At 41.2% G+C, this 12185-nt stretch overlaps 1 protein-coding gene across 2 annotated transcripts in view; it reads right to left on the bottom strand.

The window, feature by feature from the left end:
- The window catches only part of rsu1 (Ras suppressor protein 1), a 65724-nt gene extending 54400 nt beyond the window's left edge, over positions 1-11324 (bottom strand). Inside the window, exons 1-3 of one of the 2 annotated variants that reach the window (XM_062991411.1) lie at positions 11228-11324; positions 8059-8170; positions 3727-3777 (exon numbers count right to left, since the gene is read on the bottom strand). In XM_062991411.1, the coding sequence (XP_062847481.1) occupies positions 3727-3777; positions 8059-8170; positions 11228-11245 (181 nt within the window). In that variant the 5' untranslated portion in view covers positions 11246-11324. Of the gene's footprint in view, positions 1-3726; positions 3778-8058; positions 8171-8444; positions 8532-11227 lie in introns of those variants that run through there. The other variant, XM_062991412.1, reaches the window with a different exon arrangement.
- Positions 11325-12185: the final 861 nt, after the last annotated feature.

The following is a 12185-nucleotide window of genomic DNA, read 5'->3' as shown; positions in this document are numbered from 1 at the left end:
GACATTGAGGTCACTAGGCCCATCACTAGAGCTAAACGTAAAATATCCTTCAGGAATCTTCAATATATCTCTCCCTCTGCTTTCTCAGATTCTCTTGTTAAAAAGATGTCTGTCTGTCCTGTACTGTCTAGTAATTCATCTGACCTTGTCGATTACTATAATGACATACTCGCCTCATGTCTTGATGAGCTGGCTCCTTTGAGAACCAAATTTGTTTCATTTAGTCATTCTGCACCATGGTACACAATTGAGCTTCACCAAATGAAATCCCGTAAACGCCAGCTTGAAAGACTTTATAAGAAAACCGGTCTAACAGTACATTATCAGATTTATTCTGATTATCTTCAACATTACAAAGACGCTCTTACGGCAGCCCGATCCACTTACTATTCCGAACTCATACATGCTGGATCAACAAATCCTAAGACTCTCTTTTCCACAATAAATAAACTTCTCAAACCAGTTGACAATACTACCAATTCCTTTACAGTTGACAAGTGTAACTCTTACCTCTCATTTTTTCAAACAAAAGTTGAGAATATCCACAATTTTCTGACAGTTTCCCCTGTCATCTCTGTTTCTCCGCCTATCTCATCTCAATTTATTACCCAGCCTCTGTCTCAGTTCTCACCTGTGTCTCTTTTGGACCTATCTGAGATCTTAACAGGGATGCGAAGCTCCACTTGTGTTTTGGATCCTGCTCCATCAAAACTTGTTAAGGGTTGTTTTCCAGTTATCTCATCACTTATCACAGAGATAATCAATTCCTCTCTTAGTTCTGGCTCAGTCCCTCAATCACTCAAATTGGCTGCTGTTACTCCCATACTTAAAAAACCTGGACTTGACTCTAACATTATGAGTAACTTTCGGCCCATTTCCAATCTTCCATTTCTGTCGAAAATACTGGAACGTGTTGTTGCCTCACAGCTCAAAGATCACCTAAATTCCAATAATCTATTTGAATCATTTCAGTCTGGTTTCCGCCCCCAGCACAGCACTGAGTCAGCCCTCCTCAAAGTCACAAATGACCTTCTTCTTTCCTCAGACTCTGGACAAATTAATATTCTCATCCTCCTTGATCTTACTGCAGCTTTTGACACCATTAATCACTCCATTCTTCTGTCCCGCCTTGAATCCTCTGTCAACATCACTGGTACTGCCCTTTTGTGGTTAAGGTCATATCTCGTAAACAGACAACAGTTTGTTAATATCAACAATTGTAGTTCTGCCATTGCTCCACTGTCCCAAGGCGTTCCCCAAGGCTCAGTGTTAGGTCCCCTTTTGTTTATTCTTTATATGCTCCCCCTTGGTGACATCATACGTCGGCATGGTTTACATTTCCACTGCTATGCTGATGATATTCAGCTTTACATCTCCTCCAAATCCATTAATACTGAACTTCACTCCACTCTGACAAATTGCATCACTGAAATGAAATTGTGGATGAAAGCTAATTTCCTCAAATTAAACTGTGAAAAATCAGATATGATCATCGTAGGTCCTACATCCCTGGCAAAAACCACAAAAAATTTTCAAATTACCATTGATAATGACACTTTGTCTCCGTCTTCTAACATCCGAAATCTTGGTGTAATTTTTGATAGCAACCTCTCTTTTGACCGCCATGTAAATCACATCACCAAAACTGCTTTCTTTCATCTAAAAAACATAGCACGTCTACGTCCATCTCTCTCCTTTTCTGCCGCCGAAACCTTGATTCATGCTTTTATTACATCCAGAATTGATTATTGCAATAGCATCCTTTATGGTACATCTAACAAAATCCTAAAAAAACTTCAGTATATCCAGAATTCAGCTGCTCGCCTCCTTACTCATACTCGCTCCCGTGATCATATTACACCTGTTCTACAAAAACTTCATTGGCTTCCCGTTGCTCAACGCATTCAATTCAAAATTCTTCTATTCACTCACAAAGCTCTCCATAATCAGGCCCCATCCTACCTCACCGACCTGCTCCATCAGCACATTCCCTCCCGTAGCCTTCGCTCTTCTGAGGCTAACCTACTGTCCATACCCTCTAGGACCAAGCACCGGACCTGGGGTGACAGGGCCTTTTCCATAGCTGCTCCATCTTTATGGAATGCTCTCCCCAAACACCTACGAGATTGTCCTGACCTGTCCAAATTCAAGTCACTTCTCAAAACTCATCTATTCAAAATGGCATTTAACTTGTAACAACACGAAATAAATGCTTTTATTTTTGCTATTCTTTTTAATAGTTTTTATACTTAGATCACGACAGAAATGTGAAGTCCTAGATCCTAAAACTTGTAAAGTTTTCAGTTTCCTGATTGCATGTGAATCTGTCCTGTTTCTGTCTAATTTTAAGAAATTGTTCTATATTTGTTGTTCTCTCTCATAATTTAGCTAATTTTTAATGAACTGTCTTATGCTGCTCTCTTTGTTTTTATCTTAATTATTCTTGATGTTGATGTACTATTTTGATTTTGTACTATGATTTGTATGGTGTATGTACGTATTTGTTTTGATTATTTGTCTTATGTAAAGCGTCTTTGAGTATCTTGAAAAGCGCTATATAAATAAAATGTATTATTATTATTATTATTATTATTATTAATGTGTGACACTATGGTACACCTGTGCAATATTCTGTGCAATTTTTTGTATTCATATGTGCAATAATAATAATAATGCAAGCATTTAATTATTTAATTATGTGTAAATAACTTTTTAACTTCTATATGTAAATTTTTCTTCTTTTTTCCTTTGTTTTAAGCTAGTAGAGAGTTTATTCTTTCTACATAAATGGGTGCTACTGTAAGAACTGCAATTTCCCTCTGGAATCAATAAAGTATTCTGATTCTGATTGATTCTGATTCATGACAGAACAGGTAGTTACTCGTTACACAAGACTCATCACTTCAAGTTTTAATGTTAAACACAGTCATGGACAATTTTGTATCTCTAATTCACCTCACTTGCATGTTTTTGGACTGTGGGAGGAAACCGGAGCTCCCGGAGGAAACCCACGCAGACACGGGGAGAACATGCAAACTCCACACAGAAAGGACCCGGACCGCTTCACTTTGGGAATTAAACCCAGGACCCTCTTGCTGTGAGGCGACAGTGCTACCCACCAAGCCACCCCAATATAGACAAAAAGATGTATTTACAAATACAAACAGTATACTTAATCCCTTTGTTAAATATATAGATTGTTCAATAATTATATGTAATATTTACTCTGTGGTTTTTATGCTTGTATGTTGTCGCAGCTTGACTGTTGGCAGCTTTCAGCACGTTCAACTCAGTATTTACCATCAACCTCTGGACAATGTTGCTCTCTAGTGGTTTAAATGAGCACATAAGAATTAGTTTATATTTTAAACTGCCGCCCAGCCTAGTGTTTAAGGTACTTAACTAATATTTGAAAGGTTGATGGTTCAAGCCCCATCACCGCCCTTGAGCAAGGCCTTTAACCATCAACTGCTTAGACAGTATACTGTCACAATACTGTAAGTCGCTTTGGATAAAAACGTCTGTTAAATACCAAAAACGTAAATGTTTTAACAATACATTGCATTACATTCTTTATATTTAGGCTGTGTGTATTGCACATTAGGAGATTTCTAATGGTCTTTTCTGCATTTTGCTCAATAAATCAGACCCACCGCAACCCAAACCAAGATAAAGTTAAGGTAAAACAGACAATGAATGAATGAATAGATGAAAAAGCCTGCTTACCCGGCAGCTTGTTGTGGCTCAGAACAATCTGAGTTATGTTTGACAAGGTGACTAAAGAAAAGAAAAAAGAAGAGATTAATTCGATCATACCGAGCCTACTCGGCTTGTATCAGTAATTAACAGGTTAGGTTTTGTAGATTTTGTTACAGTTCAGGCTACATAAAGCGGGCTTTACATGTACGAGCCCCATTTCACTAAATGTTGGTACATTTTGTCAAACACAATAACAAGAAGAACTTGTGTATTTTAATAATTCTCTTGAATTTGTATTTAACTAATAAAACTAGAAATGTCCAATGTTTTCACTGATTAACTTCATTGTATTTTGTAAACAGAAACACATTTAAAATGTGATGCCTGCAACACACTGTAAAAAAATTGACAAAGCAAAATAAGCATGACTATTTGATAGAATACAGTGAAGGTACAGTGTTGTAGTACATCCCACAGTAAGCGGATTAACTGCTAACAGGTGAGGGAATCATGATTAAGTTTAAAAGGAGGATCCACCAAAGGCTAACGATGATGGATGGTGGTTCACAACTTTGTTTTTAACTGGTTGACCATTCCCTCATGTAGTTTGGTACAATCACAATTGGCTACTTAGGTGGCACAGCGGTAAAACACACGCTAGAACACCAGAGCTGGGATCTCGAATACATCGTATCGAGTCTCAGCTCTGCCATCCGGCTAGGCTAAGCGGCCACATGAACAACGATTGGCTTGTAACTAATGCAGCTACTGATTGATGGCGCCCGCACAGAGATGAGAAAAGAGTGCGCTGATCAGGGTGCGTCTCTCTGTACACAGTGCCGATTCGCATTGCACTCGTCAAAGCGTAGGTGACGAAATGCATACGGCTGCTGCCCACGTGTCGGAGGGGGCGTGGGTCAGCTTCGTTCTCCTCAATCAGAGCGGGGATCGGCATTGGTGGAGAGGTAGCATGACGCAATCGGGCAATTGGACGCATCGGGAGAAAATGCATAAACAAAATAATAATAAAAATCTTAATTAGGTCTTTCACCACCTACTGTTCATAATATTGTGAAAAAATCTGAGAATCTGGAGAAATCTCATTCTGTATCGGGCAAGAACAAAAACCATTACTGAATGTGCATGATCTTCGAGCCCTAAGATGACACTGCGTTAAAAACATCAGGCTACTGTCATAAATACAGTTACATGGGCTTGGGAGTCTTTCAGAAAACCATTGTCACTTAACGAAGTCTGCCGCTGCATTATAAGACACAAACTGAAACTCTATTACACAAACAGAAAACCACACATCAATTCAATGCAGAAACACTACCAAGTTCTCTGGGCCCGAGATAATCTCAGATGGACTGAAAGACAGTGGAAACGTGTTCTGTGCGCTACAAAAACATGGCTTCATAGACACAGAGTGCGGGTGCTTGACGGATCTGTCCCCTATTGAAAATGTATAGTGCATCATGAAGAGAAGAATCAGACAAATGCAGCTACGGAGTGTTAAGCAACTAAAGTCTCATATCAAGCAAGAACTCCACTTGCAAAACTGCAATAATTAGTGTCCTTAGTTCCAAACCATTAAAAAGTCTCATTAGCACACCAGCGCTAAGACTCTGAACACCCCGGTTCAAATCTCGGCTCCGCAACCGGTCGGCTGGGCGCCATCTGCTTGCAGCAGACAAAAACTGGCCACATTGTCTGCTGGGTGGGGAAATGGACTACTGGACTATGTGGGTGGGGTCTTCAAACGCTGTGCAAGGACCCCGGTTAGCAGACCGAGGTGTCTGTGCAGAAGCATGGGCGAAAAGAAGGGGTCCGCTAGAACAGCGCTTCTCAACATCTAACATTTTTTGCACCACGGACCGGTTTCATATAAGATATAATTTCATGGACGGGCTGGGGCGGAGGGAATTAAAATAGAATAACTATACTGCTCACAAATTCATCACTGCTACGAGACGCTGCTTCCACCTGGGGGTGATATGAGACGATAAACACCCGTGTGTTGGAAATATGGCTGATGTAGCGATCTCTAATTATTTATTCTTTCTGTGCGACCCGGTAATAAATGTCCACGGCCCGGTGGTTGGGGACCTCTGCGCTAGAACATGCTCGTGTCGGAGGGGGCATGGAGCAGGCAAATATAACCTTTCTCGAACACAATCAGGGATCCCCGGCAGCAAAAGACAAACTGACTATGCTAAATCAGGAGAAAAAGAGAGAAAATGCATAAATAAATAGAAAAAAAGAAGAATCACACAGTATTGTATCAAGAGGAATGAACAGAAATTCCACTTGCAAAACTGTTAACACTAAGTGTCCTCAGTTCCCAAACTATTAAAAAGTCTCATTGATAGGAAAAGTGAGGGAACTCGCCTGTCCCAACTTTTTTGGAGTGTGTTGTAGGCATCAAGCCAGCAATATAATGTAGGGATTGAATATTTGTGACATGGCAAATTCTCTAAACTACTTATTATTCATTTTCTTTGTTTAATTGTTATATCATTCACCTGATAAAACTAAATTGAAAGCTAAATCTAGTTCTGCAGTAAAGTTTACAGTTAGTAATCCTTATTTTCTTTGCAACCGTTTATCATTAAGACCAGATGGACGTTTAGACATCATTCTGATTGTGTCATTTCTGCTCTCTAATAACGCTCCGGCCGTTTTACCCGCAAGCAGTGGGTAAATGTTCCAACCAGCTTCCGGCGTACTGATGAAGCGTCGCTCCCTACTCCCTACTTTCAATTGGAAACTCACTTAAAATGGTGGAATACCCTACGTAGTGCACTTCACAGTAACAAATAATGTGAATGAAACGCTCCTACAGAATTGGCGCTAATGGTTGAAAGAGCGCTTTCTGAACCAATCAGACCTTCTGATTTTAATTGTTAGTAAGAAATGCTGTTATTTGCATTTATTCAGTTTGCAGCGTCACACAGATGATTGTCAGTGAAACGCTTGATTGGCTTTCTAACGAGTTCGTGTTTTACTTCACAACCGGAAAAAGTTTGGAGGTTTTTAATTATAAGCACATTTACAAAATAACGGATTATATTCCTAATGGGACACACGCTTATAAATTTAATAGCATCTGGAAGAACATAAGCTAAGGTAAGCAGTGGTTTTGGATTTTTTGCTGTGTTTTGGATTTTGGCCGCTGTGCCGTAATTTGCAATGAAAACAAAACAACAACAAACAAAAATCAGTTTAAGCTTTTAACTGGTACCTAGGAAAGTAAAGGCACGAAGTAAAACGGCAAAATACAGTCGCTAATCTGTTGTAGTTTTTTCATCTGAACTTACAGATTATTTGTTTATTTCTACGCTACATCTCCAATATATGTTTTGGGTATATTATATTGACTCGTGACTCGGACTCTAGTCTAAAGACTCGTGACTTGACTAAAGACTCGTGACTTGACTCGGACTCTAGCCTACAGACTCGTGACTTGACTCGGACTCTAGCCTAAAGACTCGTGACTTGACTAAAGACTCGTGACTTGACTCGGACTCTAGCCTAAAGACTTGTGACTTGACTAAAGACTCGTGACTTGACTAAAGACTCGTGACTTGACTCGGACTCTAGCCTACAGACTCGTGACTTGACTCGGACTCTAGCCTAAAGACTCGTGACTTGACTAAAGACTCGTGACTTGACTCGGACTCTAGCCTAAAGACTCGTGACTTGACTCGGATCCAAGCCTAAAGACTCGTGACTTGACTCGGACTCTAGCCTAAAGACTCGTGACTTGACTCGGATCCAAGCCTAAAGACTTGTGACTTGACTCGGATCCAAGCCTAAAGACTCGTGACTTGACTAGGACTCTAGCCTAAAGACTCGTGACTCGACTCGAACTCTAGCCTAAAGACTCGTGACTCAACTCGGACTATAGCCTAAAGACTCGTGACTCAACTCGGACTCTAGCCTAAAGACTCGTGACTCGACTCGAACTCTAGCCTAAAGACTCGTGACTCGACTCGGACTCTAGCCTAAAGACTCGTGACTCGACTCGGACTCTAGCCTAAAGACTCGTGACTCGACTCGAACTCTAGCCTAAAGACTCTTGACTCAACTCTAGCCTAAAGACTCTTGACTCGACTCGGACTCTAGCCTAAAGACTCTTGACTCGACTCGGACTCTAGCCTAAAGACTCGTGACTTGACTCGTACTCTAGCCTAAAGACTCTTGACTCGACTCGGACTCTAGCCTAAAGACTCGTGACTCGACTCGACTCGGACTCTAGCCTAAAGACTCTTGACTCGACTCGAACTCTAGCCTAAAGACTCGCGACTTGACTCGGACTCGTATTTTATGACTTGTGAACATCTCTGTTAGACTCACATAATCCAGGAATGTCCAGCATGTTTGAGACTCCTCGGTCACACATGTCCACCTCGGTGAGATTCTTATCCTTCGTCTCCTCCACGATCTTCTTTAGTGACTTCGACATTTTCTACAACCAGAAACAAACAGAATTACAGACACGAAGTACTCATACGTTACAGTCCACTCTGCATACTAGCGTACTAAATAGTATGCACACCAGTAGGACGCTATTGGTGCTGCACTTATTTTTCCGCATACTAGTTAGTACGCCAGTACGCTAGTATGCACTTACAGTCCCATACAAACAGATAAAAGCTGTTGCTACACTTAGCTTGAAGTTGCTCGCTACAGCTAAAGCGGTAAATAAAGCTCACAAAAACCCCCAAAAGTTTCAGTTTTACCTTAATGAATACAGCAAACGTATAAAATTCAACTGTTTAAAATAAATACGTCCTCAGGCACAGTTATTTACTCTTTACAGCAACGGCTTCACACCCAAACGGAAACACTCCAAATTCCATAAAAGGGCATTTCCTATATACAGCAGTGACAAAGATTGTCTGGGGCGGGTCCACTCTCTGACCCAATCAGCGCTCGCCATCGTTGTGAGATCCAAGATAGGCAACAATTTGATCCAATCAAAACGTGAGCTCATGCTCGGTTGTTTTCGTGTCCTCCAATAGGGAGAAAGGAAGGAATAACAGAAAAGCTCTCTGCCGTTAAATACTAGTTACCACAAACACTGTTTACATTCATGAAATGTCTACAGTTACTTCATTTCTAAACTGTACAGTGTTTATAGCGCTACTATGTACAGTGTATGACATATTATTACTATTACTATACTAGTATGCAACATATTAGGGGCAAATCGTAGCCTAGTGGTTAAGATACTGGACTAGTAATCAGAAGGTCGCTGGTTTAAGCCCCACCACTGCCAGGTTGCTGCTGTAGGGCCCTTAAGCGAGACCCTTAACTCTCAATTACTTGGACTGTATACTATCACAGTATTGTAAGTCGCTACTGAACTAGTAATCAGAAGGTCGCTGGTTTAAGCCCCACCACTGCCAGGTTGCTGCTGTAGGGCCCTTAAGCGAGACCCTTAACTCTCAATTACTTGGATTGTATACTGTCACAGTATTGTAAGTCGCTACTGAACTAGTAATCAGAAGGTCGCTGGTTCAAGGCCCACCACTACCAGGTTGCTGCTGTTGGGCCCGTAAGCAAGGCCCTTAACCCCTCAGTTGCTCAGACTGTATACCATCACAGTATTGTAAGTCGCTACTGAACTAGTAATCAGAAAGTCGCTGGTTCAAGGCCCACCACTACCAGGTTGCTGCTGTAGGGCCCATAAGCGAGGCCCTTAACTCTCAGTTGCTCAGACTGTATACTGTCACAGTACTGTAGCCTAGTGGTTAAGATACTGGACTAGTCATCAGAAGGTTGCTGGTTCAAGCCCCACCACTGCCAGGTTGCTGCTGTTGGGCCCGTAAGCAAGGCCCTTAACCCCTCAGTTGCTCAGACTGTATACCATCACAGTATTGTAAGTCGCTACTGAACTAGTAATCAGAAGGTGGCTGGTTCAAGGCCCACCACTACCAGGTTGCTGTTGTAGGGCCCATAAGCAAGGCCCTTAACTCTCAGTTGCTCAGACTGTATACCGTCACAGTACTGTAGCCTAGTGGTTAAGGTACTGGACTAGTAATCAGAAGGTTGCCGGTTAAAACCCCACCACTGCCAGGTTGCAACTGTTGGGCCCTTGAGCAAGGCCCTTAACTCTCAGTTGCTCAGAATGTATACTGTCACAGCACTGTAAGTCACTACCAAACTAGTAATCAGTAGGTCACTGGTTAAAGCCCCACCACTGCCAGGTTGAGCAAGGCCCTTAACTCTCAATTGCTCAGACTGTATACTCTCACAGTACTGTAAGTCGCCTCGGATAAAAGGCATCTGCTAAATGCCATAAATGTGAATGTAAAAAAAATTATACATTATGCATGAAAAAAGTTTTCGGTTGAGCGTGTAGCCACTGATGCAGCGCTGCTTTCACATCATCATGAAATGAAAATCTTCTTCCCCTTAAAGCTTCTCTGAGTGTCCAGAAAGGTGAAAATCAGATGGTGCTAAATCCGGACTATAAGCGTCTCTTAGTCTCTCAGACACGACCAATTACTCCTCCTCCCACCCTCACCGCTTATAACCAAAATATAAAAGTGCTGAAACATTTTGAAGATCCCTCGTAAATATAAAAAAAACGCTTATCCAATTAGGGTAGGGGGGTGGGGGGGGGGGGGTGTGCTGGAGCTTATCCAAGCTTTTCAATGGGTGCAAGACACACAGTAACACCATGGACGGAGCACCAGTCCATCACAGGGCAAATACACACACACACACACACACACCCATTCACCTATAGGGCAATTCAGTGTCTCCAATGAACCTGACTGCATGTTTTTGGACTGTGGGAGGAAACCGGAGCTTCCGGAGAAAACCCACGCAGACACGGGGAGAACATGCAAACTCCACACAGAAAGGACCCGGACCGCCCCACCTGGGGATCGAACCCAGGACCTTCTTGCTGTAAGGCGACAGTGCTACCCACCGAGCCACCGTGCCGCCCAGTGGCAAAACAGTGACGGCCAAAAGTCAAGTCAAATTCATTTGCATAGTGCTTTTTAAAAATAACATTTTGGTGATTGTCTCAGTGCAACTTTACAAATTCCAGGACCAAAAAAACCCTTATGAGCAGTCTAAGGAAAAATGATTCCCAAATATAAAAAAATTGAAGCAATCTTGGGAGGAATCAGACTCAACAGGGACCTCCATGCTCCTTGGGTGGCCTAGAGCGAATTAAGTCTGAGACCACTGGTAAAAACGCTTCTATTTTATTTAAAACGTTTGCTGATTGTATTTCATTGCAAATGATAAAATTAGTGTAACAGCTTAAGTGAGAAATTTGTAAAACATTTATTAGCATCTGGTATGCCCATATATACTGTACAAACAGTATAAAACCATTATTAACATCAATCCTGGTCAGTTTTGTTGAAAAGACGTCATGTCAGTACAACATAAATCTTGTAATCCATTAAGAGTTCTCTCAGAGTAAAAGTATTTCTCTCTTTAAGACCAGGCCTAAGCAGGTGGCTTCTCCGGCGCCACAGTCTGGTCTGGTTAAACTTACCTTGTGTGGGAGACACATCCTTCTGCCTGTCTCTGGTTACCAGCACTAGCGGGGGCCAAACTGTGACGAGGCTCTTCATTACTGGAGCACCATGGTATGAGCTGGACGTAACCCAACACACTTTACGTCTCGTCTATGAATACATTCAGGTTTGAACTGTATACCTCTGTGCCCCTGTATTCTTCTGCTCTGGTTGATGATTACAACAGGGACTGAAAAACAGTGACGTTCTTTTTTTAGCCCTGAGTATATTTAGTGAGGGGGGTGAAGCGGTGACAGATGCCTGTAGCATGGATGAACTTTGCTTTGATATGAGAGGGAGAGACTTGGAATTTGGAGTCATTACATGTACCCAGTCACTGAAAAAATCATTAAAATTGCACGACACCATTGTACATTATCTGGAAATGTCTTGCATGCTTTTATTTTTTTTCCAATATCTTTTCTTAACAGTAGTTTAGAGGCCATACATTACATTCATTACATTAGTATTTAAAAGGGATGTAACGATACACTCTACCCACGATGCGATGAGATTCACGATACTGGGTTCACGATACGATTTTTTCCCAAGACAAATTCTGACAAAGTTTCCTTTTATTATTTCTCTTTAAAAAAAAAAAAAAAATACTGTATTTGTGCTCATCTGTTATTTATCTAAATAATGAATGTCCTTTTATTTCTGAGGTTGGTACAAACTATGCCAAACAATGCTGCACATTTCCCTTTTTGTGTAAAAAAAACTGAAATGAAATTTTAAAACAAACCCCACATTATATAAATAAATAAATAAATACTACAAATAAAGAAAGTATCCTCACATAATTAAATTTGGCTGAAAAATTCCAAACCTGGCAACCCTGTAGTGACGTCAACCAGACGAGGTGAATAGCGCCAGTGCCCTTTGGTGTTTGAAGTGAATATCGATTCATTATACATGTAAACCGATTTGAATCGT

Source organism: Trichomycterus rosablanca, chromosome 3 (genome assembly GCF_030014385.1).
Source record: "Trichomycterus rosablanca isolate fTriRos1 chromosome 3, fTriRos1.hap1, whole genome shotgun sequence".
NCBI classification, from domain to species: domain Eukaryota; kingdom Metazoa; phylum Chordata; class Actinopteri; order Siluriformes; family Trichomycteridae; genus Trichomycterus; species Trichomycterus rosablanca.
The sequence above is the reverse complement of the archived record's forward strand: the minus strand, read 5'-3'. Positions and strand labels throughout refer to the sequence as shown.